This window comes from Pavona decussata, unplaced genomic scaffold (genome assembly GCF_977016875.1).
Source record: "Pavona decussata unplaced genomic scaffold, jaPavDecu1.1 SCAFFOLD_181, whole genome shotgun sequence".
NCBI lineage: Eukaryota > Metazoa > Cnidaria > Anthozoa > Scleractinia > Agariciidae > Pavona > Pavona decussata.
Window position 1 is genome coordinate 1 of NW_028145591.1, and position 16,538 is coordinate 16,538.

General features: G+C 42.7%; 1 protein-coding gene and 1 pseudogene across 1 annotated transcript; both read right to left on the reverse strand.

The window, feature by feature from the left end:
- Positions 1-7,486: 7,486 nt before the first annotated feature.
- LOC146463012 (uncharacterized) lies at positions 7,487-8,089 on the reverse strand. The gene has a single exon (XM_085084928.1). The coding sequence runs from the start codon at positions 8,087-8,089 to the stop codon at positions 7,487-7,489; it is 603 nt and encodes a 200-aa protein (XP_084941054.1).
- A 3,126-nt stretch (positions 8,090-11,215) lies between these two features.
- Positions 11,216-14,377, reverse strand: LOC146463013 (uncharacterized; annotated as a pseudogene).
- Between the last annotated feature and the right edge of the window lie 2,161 nt (positions 14,378-16,538).

Consider the following 16,538-nt stretch of genomic DNA (forward strand, 5'->3'; position numbering starts at 1 on the left):
TGATTTTAGTTGGGGATCCATTTGGGGAAGTTTTTACGAAAACCTTTCCATGGATGGTCCTGGCTTGGTCATCCACCATGTTTGCTTCGCCTGCCTCAGATGCAGATGATTGGGTATTGGGTTTTTTCTTTACTGTGGGAGACTCTTCCGAGGATCCCCGCTCTCCTCGTTTCTTCTTCTTGTTATTTGTCATTAACTCCAGCTCTTAAATCTCCAATACATTCTTTTGAGGAAAGGGAAATTGAGCCATTCAAAAAACACGTCTACCTTCACAGACTCTGCATATGTCTATCATTGCTGCAGGCTATTGTTTTTCTGTCTGTTTTTTTTTAGCCGGACCATTACTTGATAATATTGATAAGTGCTGTATTTATATCATTCTTTCAGTAAGTGGATTGATGTTACTATTTACCTTTTCACTCAATAAGGTTTTGAATTTTTAACAAAAGCTGGTAATAGTGGTATTTTCAGATGTCAGTTCCTGTATTTAGCTCTGAGTATCCATTTGTCTAGTTCAGTTTTTCAAAATACTTGTAATTTTTTCATAGGCACCTTGAAAATATTGCAACTAATTGTATTTCCATGTCTGGGATAGTCTAGACTATGAAAAAGATTTTCTAACAATTTATTATATATTTTTGTCTTAGGAGTGTTACCTGGTGTGATTTCTGACAGTTCCTTGAAACACTCCAAAACAGATCTGTTACGATTCCATTTGAAATTATACTCAGACAAAGGTAGTAGGAATCACACTTTAATAAAAGATAGCTATTTTGACTCCAGCGGCGTACAAGAAGCATAATCGAGCACGGGGAGTTTACTAAACCTGATAGGCTTTCTCAAGTCACGTGACGAATGCATTACATAATAACGTTACACCTTTCCTTCTTTAGAAAACGAAACTGAACTGTAACAAAAGGTAAAAAAATATACGAAAACGCACTAAAATAATTAACAAAAGGAAGATAAGTCTAGCTCTAAACATAGTCTTTCAAGTAGCTAGGGGGGGCAACTAGAGCGTCCGCCACGAGTAACTGCACTCTTCTTCTGACACTCAGCTGGGAATGGAGCTGGACTGACAACTTGAGGTTCTGGGTCTGATTGCTTGCTGGACAATGTGGTTGGGGGACCTGTGCTGTTCTGTGCTGGTTCTTGTTCTGTGTAGACTTTGGGTGGAGGACTGTTCAGAACTGGAATTGGAATTTCAACTTCAGCATCATTAGCCATGAAGGGTTCTTTCGACTGTCGACTGTCTATGCTTCCTTCGGAACAATCTGCCATCTTCAGTTCTTACAGCATAGGATCTGACATCAGCTTGTTTCTCAACTTGGGCCTTGGTCCATGTCTTCTTTCCATTTGCGGCTTGCGGCTTCATTCGTACAACATCACCCTCATCAAGACTTGGAAGTTCTTTAACATTTCGGTTGAAATAACGTGTCTGAACTTCTTTCCTTTGCAGCTTTCTCTCTCTGACATCCCTGACTAACTGGGGTTCCAGGAGTTCTTTCGAGGTTGGCAGCAGTATTCTGATACGCCTTCCGAACATCTGCTGTGCAGGTGAACTTTTCGTATCTTCAGTCAGGGTATTCTGCCAATCAACCTAGGGCAAGCTGAAACTCTGAGTTGGTACTGACAGCTTTCATCGTCAAATTCTTGGATGTCTTTACTGCATTTTCAACTTTTTCGTTGCTCTGCAAATACTCGGGTTAACTGGTGATGTCTTCGAACTCGTACATTGTGGCAAAAGCTGAAAATTCGTTCGAATTGAAGGGTGGACCATTGTCACTGTGGAATGTAACTGGCATTCCATGTGTGGCGAAGCGTTTCTTTCACTTTCCAATCACTGTGGCTCCTGTCCTTGCCTTGTGTAGCTCATCAATCTCGAAGTAATCTGCATTATAGTCGACTGTGCACAGGTATTCGCAGTTATTGGATGTGAATACGTCGCAGCCAATCTTTTCCCAAGGGCGTTGTGGGATTTCATGGCAAATTAAAGGCTCTTTCTGTTGGGCAGGCTGAAAGGTATTGCAGGTTTCACACCTTGAGATGAATTCTTCCAGTGCTCTGTTCATGTTAGGCCAATATACAACTTCTCGTGCCCTTCTCAAACAGCCTTGAATACCGATATGGGATCAGTGTAGCTTTTCTTTGATCTTGGGTCTCAGACTTAATGGGATGACACACTTTGGACCCTTGAAAATGACACCTTCTTGAGCAGCCAACTCGTTTCTGACTTTGAAGAAGTGGTGGAGCTCTGTAGGTAGGCTTTCTTTATAGCTGGGCCATCCATTCAGTATCACTGCTTTCAATGACTGCATGACAGGGTCTTTGACAGTTTCCTCACGGATTTCGTGAATCTGAGGCTCGGATACTGGCAAGAAATTTACAGAATTGATTCTCTCTACTTCCTGATCTACCTCTCTTGGATGGTGTTCCTGTGGTAGGTATGCTCTGGAAAGTGTATCGGCAAGATACATCTCGGGACCACGCCTGTACTTGATTTCTACGCCATACTGCATTAGCCTCATCAACAGGTGCTGTAATCTTTTTGGAGCAGCAGCGAGAGGTTTCTTAGCAATCATCTCCAATGGCTTGTGGTCTGTGCACAGGGTAACTCTTCCGCCCTATACATATTGATGATTATGCTCCATGCCAAACACTCGCCCAAGAAATTCTTTCTCGATATGTGAGTAGTTTTACTCAGCTTTTGTCAAAGATCTGCTAGCATATGTTACAGGTTGACCTTTCTGTATGAGCGCAAAGCCGATTCCTTTCTCTGAGGCATCACCTTCTCCTTCTGTAGGTTCACTTGGAGTGAAGAACTCCAAAACTGGAGCGGTAGACACAGCTTTCTTGATCTTTACAAAGGAATCTTCTTGCTCTTAAGGTCACTCCAAGGGAGCATCTTTATGTGCCAGTCTGCAAAGGGGCTCAGCCATATCAGACAGGCCATTTAGGAATCTTGAGAGGTACTTGACTGTGTTAACAAAGCGCTGTACGGCTTGAACATCTTCAGGTTTAGGCATGTTGCAGATAGCCTCTGCCTTTTGGGGATCGGGTTTCAATCCTTCGCTGGTTAGCAAGTGACCGATGAATGGAACTTGGGAGCATTTAAACAGGAACTTCTCTCTATTGAGCTTAATGTTCCTAGGAGGTTTCGTAAGTTCCTATCATGGTCCTGCGATGCTGCTGACAGGGTATCACCCTTTCCTGTAATCAGCAGGTCGTCAAAGATTCTGTGTACACCACGTAGCCCTTCTGAATTCTGATCAAGTTTTTGCTGAAACAGCTTGGGGCAGGTGAAATTCCAAACGGCATTCATTTTCAGCAATAGCGTCCCCACGGTGTCTGGAAAGTGGTCAGCAAAGATGACTTGTTGTCGAGCTTGATGTGCAGAAAACCATCTTTAAGATCTGCTTTACTGAAGACGTTCACATCGGCTAATTTGGGAAGAACATCTTCTATCACAGGCAGTGGGTAGTGCGACCGCTTCAATGCCTGATTCAGATTGATTGGGTCGATGCAGATCCTCAATTTCCATTGGGCTTTTCAACCACTGCGAGACTTGACACCCAGTCCATAGGCTCCTTTACTTTGCGAATCATTTCTATACCTTCTCCACGATTTACCTCAGATTTCAATTTCTCTTTGAGTGCAAATAGGACTCGGCGAAGTGGATTGATCACTGGTGTGACTGTCTTGTCAATTTCAAGGTGAGGTTTTCCTTTCATGCAACCCTGTCCTTTGAACACATCTCCAAATTCATCATTCACTTGATCCAGGGTAAGGCTTCCAGCTATCAAATCGAAGAGACATGATGAGACCATGCATGTAAAACGTTTAATCCACAAGTGAGTTATTTTACATATTCAGTAGTTGTATGAACTCTTAGGCGTTGGGCACATGGAATTCCCTAATGACATTCCACACATTGTACATCCCCCTTTGCAAAATGAATAACAACACAAACAAACCGAATATAGTCTGTAGAAAACTAATGACAAGGAAAGAAAATAAATATTCTTAAAGTGCTATCTCAATAGTCAATAAATCTGGTCCTTGAATAGTCAAATACAGTTCAGTCCTTAAATTGTCAAGTGACAAAGTCTTTGAACTTTGGGTTCGGTCTTGAAACTCTTCCAGACCTGGTGACGACGACTCGTGGCCTTTCAGCATCGTGATTTCGGGACACAGGAACATCTGACGTGGTTGTCCTAAGTTGGGATCTGACAGGCGTCCCTGTAGGGAACTGCTGGGCATTAGAGATTGGTGACTTCTCTGGTGCCGATCTTGGGGGGTGACAGGTGGTGAAGGAGGAAATTCAGGAAACGCAGGAACAGAACGCTGAGCAGGAACTGGTTCTGGAACAGCCAGGAGATGCCTGCGGTTTCTGCGGTACTCTTTTCCTTCAACCAGTACGATGTAAGATCGGAGCAGTGCAGCAGGTTGTTTTATAACGCCAGGCTTCTCATGACCCTTGTTGGTCTGAAGTCTCACGACCTGCTGTGCTTTCAGAGGTGGTAGAGGTCGAGCACACTGATCTTAGAAGGTTTTCTGCTGTTGGCGTTTCAACTCTACATGTGAAGATACATGCTTGTTGTCGAGGGCGGTGGGGGCAAGAAGTTTCTTCCCAACAGGAAGAACACCTCTGGTTCGTCTAGACATCAGTTGCTGAGCTGGAGATCGCAGGGTTTGGTCTCTAGGGACATTCCTGAGGTTGAGTAGACCAAGCAGGGGGTCAGTCTTGCATTTCTCCAGCAGCTTCTTGGCTTGTTTAACTGAATTCTCCTCAAGGCCATTGGATTGAGGGAAGTACGAACTGCTAATAATGTGTTCGAAACCCCTTTTGTTGGTGAAGCTTTCAAATTCCCTGCTCGCAAATTGAGGGCCATTGTCGGTGAGTAGCTTGCATTGAATCCCATGAACAGCAAAGTGACTCTTCATCATCTTAATCACAGTTTTGGAGCGCAAATCACGGAGGGTGTTCATCTCAAACCAACCGGAGTAGGAGTCGACAAGAATTAAGTACTGCATTCCATTCCAGTCAAATATGTCTGCGCTCACAAAGGACCAAGGGAGGTCTGGGACCGGGTGAATAAGAAGCGGTTCTTTCTGTTGGTGGGCATTGGTACTATTACAGGGATGGCATGTGGCTATTGCAGAGTCAATGTCGAGCGTCATGGAGGGCCAATAGACAATGTCTCGTGGTCTTCTTTTTGTAGCATCTGCGCCAGGGTGTCCCTTGTGGAGCTGTTCGATATATTCTTTACGCAGCGTCTGTGGAACCACAACTCGGAGACCTTTCATGATGATTCCGGTGTCAACAATTAACTCATCTTTCATCAGGAAATAGGGTCTTATTTCCGAAGGTATGCTCTTGACTTTTGATGGCCAGCCCTCTGTGATGAAGTGGGCTACCTTCTGCATGACGGGATCTGCAAGGCTGTGTTTTTGTAGTTGTTCCATGCGTGCAGGAGAGATTGCAGTGAAACACATGACGTCGAGTTGATTGTGACTTTCAGCGCCAGGCTCTTCATTAATGTAGGCGCGTGACGGCGTGTCTGCCATGTAAAGTTCTGTTCTTTTCTTGTAAATGAACTTCAAATTGTATCTCTTAAGTTGTAGAAGCATACGTTGAAGATGGGCAGGGGTTGTGTAAGAGGCTTGTTTATGATTGCAGTAATAGGCTTGTGATCGGTTTCAATGATGGCCTCCCAACCATAGATGAAATCCTTAAACTTTCTGCGTGCAAATGACGCAGCAAGCAGTTCCTTTTCGATCTGCGCGTACGGAGTTTCTGCTTTGATTAATGCATGTGAAGCGTACGCTACAGGGAACCCATCTTGCAGGCATGCAGCACCAAGATTACTCTTTGAGGCATCAACAGACAGTGTGACAGGCTTGGAGGGGTCGAGGAACTTCAGGACCGGTGCTTGAGAGATGTCTTCCTTCAGAATTTCAAACGCTTGTTGCTGCAGTGTCTGCCCACTCCAGAGTGTGTCGTTTCGTAACAATTTACGTAGTGGTGCCGTCTTCTCACTAAAATTGCTGATGAACTTGTGCAGGTAATTAATCATGCCAAGAAATCAGCGCAATGCATCTGGGCCGTCAGGGGATGGCATATCTTTAATTGCAGTAACCTTAACTTCATCAGGCTTGAGACCACCCTTTGTAAATGGCCAACGTAGGAAACTCGATTAAGGCGGAACTTGCATTTCTTTGGAGTTAGCTTCAAATCAACTTCTCGTGCTCTCTCCAGTACTCCCTTTAGATTTGCATCATGTTCGACAGTTCCTTCGCCCCATACTAGCAAGTCCTCCACAATGATAGCACATGGGTAACCAGCAAACAGTTCTTCCATCGCACGCTGAAAGACTTCTGATGGTGAGGTAATGCCAAACGGCATGCGGAGGAATCTGTATCTCCCAAATGGATCCAACTTTATCTGCCAGAAACCACTCCTTGAGTCAAGCGTAGAGAATACCGTGGCATTGGGCATGCGTGAAGCAACATCTTCAACTGTCCTCATGGGATGATGAGGTCTATTCAGGGCCCTGTTGAGATCTCTATGATCGATGCAGATACGAATGCTGCCGTCCTTCTTTTTCGTGGCCACCATTTGTGAAACCCATTCGGTCGGCTCGGATACGGGAGTAATTCCTCCAATCTTAACCATCCTCTCGAGTTCTCTCTTGACACTTTCTTCCTTTGCAAGAGGTAATTTGCAGGCTGGTCTGACAACAGGAATTGCATTGAAATCGAGTTTCATCTTGTAAACGACGGGTAGATTGCCAAGGTTGCCTTGAAATAAATCCTTGTATTCGTCAAGCATTGTTGTGCGAAATGTGTCAGCAGTCTCAACTTCATGGACTTCACTGTGTAATTGTATGAGATTCAAGCTTGAAGAATCTACGAGACCAAGTAGCGGTGATACTGGTTTGTCCACGACAGGAAATTCCATGATGCGATCTGTGGACTCCAAATGGCAATCGAAATTTGCTGTGTAGTGTTATGAAATTGTCTCCACCATACACAAATAGCTGCTCTGATCCTGACTTATTGATTTCACCACGACGAATCCTTTTGAATAGATCCAGTGTGATGACATTGCATTTGGTGCCAGTGTCAATTTTCGGCTCAACTTGTTTGCCATTGATTTCTTTATTGTATAAATCTCAACTCATGTACGTGCAGTTGGGAATCCTTCTGCGATAGAGGGCCAGACTGCTAACATCTTGAATTTGCGAACATGACTTTGAGCTTGATGCTCAACGAGTTTGCCTACAAATTCTAAAGGTCTCTGAAGAGTCTCTTGGCCGAGACGAAACGCCACGTCAGACTAGCCACAAACAATTCACAAGTATTTGGTTTCCATTGTGCAGTAAATTTCACCCTTGGGTTTCGACCTTGGAGATTCAGTAACAGCATCGACAGGATAGACTTTATTGATGTGATGCCTGTGATTTGGTCGTTGAGCGGTGAAGCTTCATCGAGTGCTTGAATGTCTTGCGAAACGCTTGGAGCGACAGACTTCCTCGAAATGATTGGCCTTTCCACAGTGAAGGCAATCTCTACTGTAAGCTGGGCAGGATTTCTGCCTGGGTGCATGGTCACCTCCACAATTTTGAGTGTTGGGCTTCGATTTGGCTTGTTTCGGGAAAAATTTTTGGCCTTTGCCATGTTTGCCAATACTGTGAATTTCTTCTTTAGTAGATGCGGCTTTGCTTGCGAGTTCGATGTTGTTTCTGTCAGATAACTTGTTAAGAATACCGATTTCAATAGCGCGATCAAGTGTGAGAGCTCTTTCTTTCAAAAGCTGCTTTCTGACATGCGAAGAAGCGACTCCGCATACTATCTTGTCACGAATGAGATCAGCCTTCAAAGTTCCATACTCGCACGTATTTGCCAGGATTTTCAGATCGGCTACAAAAGACTGAAACGGTTCGCCTTCTTTCTGCACTCTTGTGTTGAATTTGTGCCTTTCCATAATGACATTCCCTCTAGGATCGCAGATTTCTGCTAATTTGCGTTTTAGAACGGCGATACTTTTGTGAGATTCTGCCGGGACGTGAACAGTAGTACCGTTCATTATGCGGGCGCGTAGACGAACAATTTCTCCTTCTCAGTCGCTTCTCTTCCAGCTAGATTCAAGAAGATGTATGCTTTTGTCTTGTTATTCTTGTCTCCATGTGCAGCGGCGATAAATATTTTTACTTCTTGTATGAAGTTTTTCCAGTTTAGCGCAATGTTTCCCTTGAAACTGAGTGGCTCGGGTTTTTTGAAGTCCATCTGCTATGTTGAGGACTGTTGTTATATCCAGGAATGCAACCGGACGATGCGGATTTTACTTCTGATTTTTTACTTCTGACACCATATCGAATCGAAGAGACATGATCAGACCATGCATGTAAAACGTTTAATCCACAAGTGAGTTATTTTACATATTCAGTAGTTATATGAACTCTTAGGCGTTGGGCACGTGGAATTCCCTGGTGACATTCCACACATTCTACACCAGCGATCGTGCTGACTTGTTGAATATTCTCATGCTGCACTGTCACTAGATTCATTTGCTGAGTGAGTGAGTGAGATCCAATCAGTGGTGTGTGATCTCCCTTCACGACAACAAATTCGACATTGCACTTTTTGTTGTTCTTGGGGTTGCGCATGCTTACTCGACATGTTCCTAAAACTGGCATGGTAGATTTGCTGTACAACTTCAAGGTACGGTCAGACTCAACAATGTTTGTTCCGGACAGAACAAACTTCTGTGGCAAGACATTACATGAAGCTCCTGTGTCAATCTGCATTTGGACACTTTTTTTTTTGCAATTTCCATTGTAGCGACGATTCTCTTTCTAGGAAGGCTGTCTTCGTTTACCGTGTGCACTCTTCCTTCACTCGAGTCAAAGGTTACAGACAATAATTCTTCTTTGGAGGAATAATCCGGATCGACCATGTTAACACCGTTCCGTGATCGGCCACTTCTACAGGGCACACTCTTGCACATTTCGGCAAAATGGTTTGGTTTGCTGCAAGAACCGCACACTCTTCCAAATGCAGGACATTTGTTGCGTTGCTTGATGTGACTTCTACCGCAGTGTTTACAACACTTCAACAGATCTTCTTTAGGCTTAGTTACGTTCTTGTTTGAACCTTTGTCGTGTCGTTTCGGTGGCGCTTTAGATTTTTTTGCCTGTCTAAGGCATTCACAGAATCAACTGGCGTGCCGGTACTTGTTGATACTCCGCTGATCACCTTAGATGAGTGCTGGTGGCTTAGGCTGATCTGCAAATAACCAAACACTTTTCAAGCAACAACTTAGGCTCTTGTAACAGCTTTCGTCGAATTTGGTTCCCGGTGATACCACAGACAAGGTGATCGCGAATCATTTCATCTTTCAAAACACCAAATTCGCACGTGGCTGCCAAAGCTCGCAGTGCCATTGCGTAGACATTGATGGATTCGTGAGGCTCTTGTTTTCGGTTGTTGAACAGATAACGCTCATTAATAATATTTGTCTGGCCAATACAATGAGAGTTCTATAGATCTCGTCTTCAGAGCGAAACAGTAAACCATTGTGTACTTCAAGCACTTCGGCGCCAATCTGCGTGATAAAGGTCACCACACGAAATTTACTTTCCTTTTCGTTTAGCCTCGTTATGGTTTTTACATACATCCCAGACTTGCTTCCATTTTTTCCAGTTATCGGAGAGTTTGCCTTTTAATTCCAGCCATCCTAGTGGAGGTACATTCGTTGTAAAAGTCGGCAAAGAAACTTGCTGTGTTGAACCAGCGGATGGCAAAGAGACTTGCTGTGTTGAACCAGCAGTCGAGTCAGAGGCGGCAGAGTTTTCCGTCATTTCTCGATTTTACAGGTCAGTTGTGAAGGTTTCTATCTGTAGTTCAAGGACAACTTAGATAACTTAGAAGACTTCTGACACCATGGCACGATTCCACTTGACATTATACTCAGACAAAGGTAGTAGGAATCAGACTTTGATGAAAGATAGCCATTGTCACTCCAGTGGCTTACAAGAACGATAATCGAGCACATGGAGTTTAAGTAATGCTTCGCGTAAGAACTACTGCAAGAACAATAGGCTTGGTGAAGCGGAAGCCATTCGAATATTCAGGCTGATCCAATTAGTTGTGACTGTGTTATTGGCTAAAAGGTTGTTAAGCGTGAATTTCAAATTATATTTTTAAAATGCTGGGTAATAACAAAGACTTTCTGGTACAAACAGCAGTATGTTTCAATTCAATGTACCCTTTGTTGTCAGGCGACTTTGCGCTGAATTTGTATCTGCGGAAACGTTTCAAAATACTTTCCAAGTAGGTTTTGCTCAATCGATCGTGTAAAACTAGACCATTTCTGGCCAGAGTTTGCCACCTCATTGAAAGAAGATCCTCAAACCGTGAGATAGCGCAAGTGAAAGTTCTGGCCGCAACTGGGAAGGAAACACATGCGTTCTGAGTTTCACTGACGGTGCTGTGGCTTCATTTCCACGTTAATGGTCCAGTTTTTTATCTTTGTTCACAACCGTCCAGGCTGTCCACTTAAAACAAGAGACATAAGACCAGCGACTTTTGCTTTCCTTTTCGTTGAAAGCGTCCATTGGAGTCGGCATATGAAGAGAAGAAAAGTGTAAAGAGACCGAATGTTCCTAACACAGTATGTTTTTACTTACTTTATCATTCATCACGTACATATCTGGCGGTTCTTTCTGCACTAAGCATTGTGCACAGGATTTCAAGACCCATGTCAATATATTCATTTGCCGCCAAATTCTCACATTTACTGCTTATGTTTCGCAGGAAACATGTCTAATGCGAATTTACGGAAAAAAATCAGCCATCCAAGGATAGATGCGAGCATTCGAAGTATTGAACTTCAAGGTAATTTCAATCTCTTTAGGCGTACAAGAAGCCACGGCCGCAGTTTATACGATCAAAGCATTAGCCGCTGGTTCTGCCCTTCTGCCCCTTGATCATACACGAATGGCAGATAGGCTTCACATAACAAGGGACGCGTTTAAAAGAATCAGGGCAGTAATCACCTCGAACACCGACTAGATTGAGAACGATAAAACAAGAGCTCACAGAATCTTTTTCGTATAACCAAATTCGTTCGTACTAGCTTGTGTGATAGGGAAACTTGAAATGTAGTAATGTGAGGCTCCATTTAGCACAAGTTAAAATATCGTTGGGGATGGGGTGAGAGATAGTAACTTTGCGTACCTTTTTTATTTCACGGCTACTGTACAAGAGTGATTATTTTTAGGTTGTTTGGCTGTATGTGATCTTTTTTACTCGCGACAAATATAAATCTTAAAAATGGGATGAAGAAAATTTTTTGCGCTTCCTATGTCCCACCCCCTACCCCTCCCCCACCATCGCCAGTAGTTTGCCTGAGAGTGATTTCATTGTCGTAAATGAAGTAAAAAAATGTAATTCACCCTCAGCTCAGTATTGAAAGAATGAAGCACTTTTGTCGTTACCACTTGTCCAGCTGTCCTTATCTTACCTACATGATTGCTATGTAAGTGACATTTTTTTGCTATCATTGGATTGAAATAAAGGAATTTCAGTGTAACTGAGTGTTTCTTTGGAATGTCTTACACATGAGAAGGGAAAGCGGTTCATGATTACTTTTCATTCCATGCAACGGACACAATCATTTCCACTTTCTAACACAACAATTTATTTCATTCACTTACCCTAGCAAATGTTACGATAAAAATGGCCAAATCAGCCAAATTATTTCCTGGTACTTCCATTTCCACAAAAATTAACACACATCAAAATTAGGAATGTGTATGTCCAAAATGTAATATCATTTTCAAAGAAATAAATTTTTCAAAAAGTTGTTCCTTTGAATTTTGTGAATAATTATTCACACTGGACATGACAGCAACCGGCAAAATAACAAGCTGCCGCTGAACACGGTCTGAATTCTCATTTTTGTGGCTGTAATGTTTGACAACATGAAAAAAATGCATTTTATGCATATTAGTTCATATATAATTTCCACCTTAAGCAAACTTTCAGCACCATGAAATGCAATCAACACTGCATGTAGGTTCCCATCACAAACAACAATTTTGTGTCAAGATGAATTTGCCCTGTTCATCATAGGCCATTGACAGTGACAGTGTTAACAGACTTATAACTCAAATATTTTACAGCTGCAATTTTTGCTTTCTGTTACAGCTTAGGTACATGTGAAGTTGTATAGAGTGTGTTCATGATGACCGTATTAGAGGAGTAAAACAATAGAATGATTTTTCTTTGGAGAAAAATTTTGAGTTTTATGCAAATGTCTTTTACTGTTTGGCTCCTCCAATGTGGCCACCATGAAAACACTATAGAAGGGACCTATCAAGCTTATTGTGTGATATGCAGTTCACATGTAAACAATAGGTGTTACAGAGCAAATTCGTTAATCACATTGCCATGCCTGTTGCATCATAGTCCTCAGCCACTTGGCCAACATTTTTGCACACCTTGGAGGTCAATAAGCAATTATAACTCCCATGTTTCCATGTTTCTGGCAGTCATCAATCATACATGATCCATCTTGATTTGCAAGGAATAAGAAACTTCTACCTGTGGTCACAACAACATTACAACTGGATCTCACAGTACGGGATGTACTCAGCATTTCAAATACTGCAGCCAACTGATCCTCACAGTCTATTCCAAACAAATCAAAACTTTGTCCAATTGGCTGCACAAAGCATTCATTCCCAGCCATGTCCACAGCATCTTCCACAGAGACATCAACTCCTTCTCCTTCAAACAATTCCTCATGTATTTTGTTGCCCCTTTCCATTGCTTCATACAAAGCAGACGTCCACTCAGATGAAAGGACGCTATGCACTGGTAATGCAAAATTGTTGCGTGAGTGAAGGTGTCCAAAGTACAAAGTTATGAACGTGCAGGCATTGCTTCCTCTCCTACCTCCTAGGGATGACTGACAGAAGTTAGCAGAGAATGGCCACTGCAACACATCTGAAACACCAGGGACAGAGTACCCTGTTAGAAAACTGGTGGGTTGAATACAAGCAGAGCCAGGGGCATGCCCAGAGGTTGGTTCCAATTCAGGATCAGTGGAGCCCTTTGAGACACAGATGTGGACTGCCGTACAGGAACAGAGGAGCTATTTGGCACAGAGGTGGACAGCCTTACAGGAACAGAGGAGCCATTTGGCACAGAGGTGGACTGCCGTACAGGAACAGAGGACCTATTTGGTACAGAGGTAGACTGCTGCATTGGAACAGAGGAGCCATTTGGCACAGGAGTGGACTGCCGTACAAGAAAAGAGGAGTTATTTGGCACAGAGGTGGACTGCCGTACAGGAACAAAGGAGCCATTTGGCACAGAGGTGGACTGCTGCACTGGAACAGAGGAGCCATTTGGCACAGAGGTGGACTGCTACACTGGAACAGAGGAGCCATTTGGCACAGAGATGGACTGCCGTACAGGAACAAAGGAGGGTGTACTATAGGCTGGCTTACAGGAAGGGATTGATACAGCCCCCTTAAATAATCTGCGTTTCCTCTTTTGGTGGTAGGTGCTCCACCAGCTAGTAATTTGTGCCTCTTTTGGAACTTCCACACCTCGAGATTGCATGCACGCAATTACATCTTTCGGCTCTGCTCGTGCCGAACACCATTTGAAGAAAAAATGAAAGCGAAAAGAAGACAGCGAAAAAATATTTGAAACTATATACTCTATATACACGATTTGAAAGCACGATAACCAAGGAAAATCTCATGGAAAAAGCGAGAGGAAAACTGAGCCAATATGGCCGGCATTCGCAGGTCAACTGGAAGTAACTTCTGAAACTGACCTCCGCACATACAAATGATCGGAAACTTCACCGAACTGTGGCCGAAACATAAAACAATAGGTTCTTTCCATAAAAGGTCCTTTTTCGGGTATTTTTCGTGTGAAATGGACTTTTGACCAATGAAACCCCTGGACATTAATTATTTAATCCAATTAAATACAAGCCGATTGCTCATGTGTTGCATTTCGCCCCTTTCCTTCCTGTGCGAATCATGACTTAATAAACCTGACAGGCTGTCTGAAGTCACGTGACGAAAATCAAGTAAAAACTGTGCTGTTTTTACTACGATGAGCCACAAGTTTGGTTTAGCATGACCTCGGTGGTATTGAGGAACAAAGGACTGTACAAAATCATTTATAAATCCTGACGATGCTATAGGTTTTGCTGTGTCTTCAATGCTCTTTGCATCATCAAACTTCTGAGTGTTTGTTCGCAGTACAGAGTGCCAAACTTAACTTTTTTCCTGCGATTAGTTTGAGAATGCTTACTTTCTTTGGGCAGTATTCGGGAAGATGTTTGCATTGGTATGCACAATCACTTAAAAAGGACAGGGTTGATTTATCGTAATGTTTCCTTCTCCAGCAAATGAAAATTATTGCTATTTATGCCATAACTTTGTCATACAACTTTAAGTCACCACTTCTGAAAATGTTATACTGGTAAACCACCAGCGGCAAAACCAAACTTTTCCAGTACTACTAAGGCAGCAGTCACACAAAGGGATGTCCGAAATGGTTTTGGTTTTGATGCCAAAGTACCTCCAAACACCCACGAAAACAATTTATCAAAAAAAAATTCAAATTCCAAAACAACATCTTCATAAGCATTAAGACAGACGTGTAATGGCCCTTCCTTTGGTATTATGCTAATGTTGGGATTCCATCCACCAGCTATCAGCTTTTTGGGATAATACCATCCTGACCAGTCGGCGGCCAGTGGTATAAAAAATATGTTGCCATGTAACTAAAGTTCAGGACATTTGTTCAGTACACGCTTTAGGGCCATTTTGTAATCTTTCATGCTCTTTAGATCTTGTTGGAACTCGTCAGTTAACATGCATGTCTCTGGTGTCTCAAGGTCTTGTCTTGCTGGGTCTGAGTACACTCTAAACAACAAAACAGTATTTCAGTAAATAATAATAATTATCATTACACTAAATACAGGTCTTGTAGTCTGGGTACTGTACTTAGCAGCCCTGAGTGACATTAAAATTATTGTTGACTAACTTGTTTGAGAGGACTGAACATTTATTTTTTCGCTTGTTACAAAACTATTTTCTGTGAACATACATGACTATACATGTAACAAATTACACTTGGATCAATGCTTTGCATGTAAGCTGGTAGTTGGTCCCAAAACTGTTTCTTCATACCCGTACCCATACGTGACTGTACATGTAACAACTTACACTCGCACGTACCTTAGTTCGTGCAGTGCTGCCTGTAGTCTTCCTGGATCAATGCTTTGCATGTAAGCTGGTAGTTGGTTCCAAAACTGTTTATTCATACCCGTTAAGGAATTTGTCAATGTTTGAATGACGGATGTAACATTTATTCCTCCAACACAATGTCCTGAACAGAGTCCCACATGAAGAGCGCATTTCAAGCGTTCTAATTTTTAATTAAAAAAGGCGTGGCTTTTTTAACATTTCGAACTAGTAAAACTCTTGCGTGTAAGTTCCACTTTTTCTGCTTATCTACGCTTGCTTTATACATTTAATTCACTCTTCTGAATCTTCATTGTCGTAGTCAAGGGGGTTGGCAGAATTGGTGCAGGAAGACCCTTTGCACTGGCCACAGGCTGAGGAACACAGCATGTTGTTCTTGTGGCAGGTGCACCTTAAGGTGCTACAGTCCAAAGAAAAGTTACATCTGATTAACGGAAGAAGGGATTGTGGGGCAGGAGGCAAACCAGTTGTAATAGGGAGCACTTGATTGCCCGCTGACTTTCCAACCCAGTCCTCTAATGACGTCTCTGCGCCCTCTCCTTGCCATTACTTTACCTACAGATACATGCGCAGGCTGTGATATCGGGCCGCTGCTGAAGTTGGGAGTAGATTGTTTGGCTGTATATGGAATGACTTTATTGCAAGTTTCTCAAAGTATCTCTTATACTTCAGAGCCTCAAGTCCATCTGAAGGCTAACCACGGAACAGTGAAACCAGTGCGTTTTCACTTGCAGTAACGATGTCGGACACAGCAGAGTGAGAACTGAATACGTTGGCTTGCTCTTTAAAGTACGGTACATCAAGGAACTTCTTTAATGCTGTTGCCTTTCCAGCGCCATACAGGCGTGAAGTAGTGTCGCAGCCAGTAACGCCGTAAAGAAAAAGCAGACTCCTGCAAACCTCCTTACCAAGCTGTTCTTGAACTTTTTTCATAAGCCAGACTCGCGCCGTTTATTCCTGAAAATGTTTGCAATCTGCCTTTTTGGTTTTTCTTAACCTGATGCAATAATGATGGAGATGTTTCAGGATAGTTCTAAACGGAAACTGAGTTCCTGTTAAATTTATGTCTTTGATTCGAAAACAAAATCGTGTTGTTTCTGTATATTTCAAGTTACATTCCATGCCAAATACTGCCAAGGACGTGACGCTGAGTGGAGTGCAATTTGTATAGGTGATCACATGACTTTGAAAGTAATTTGGGATAAATCAGCACAAGTAAATTTTTCAAAGGCTAAC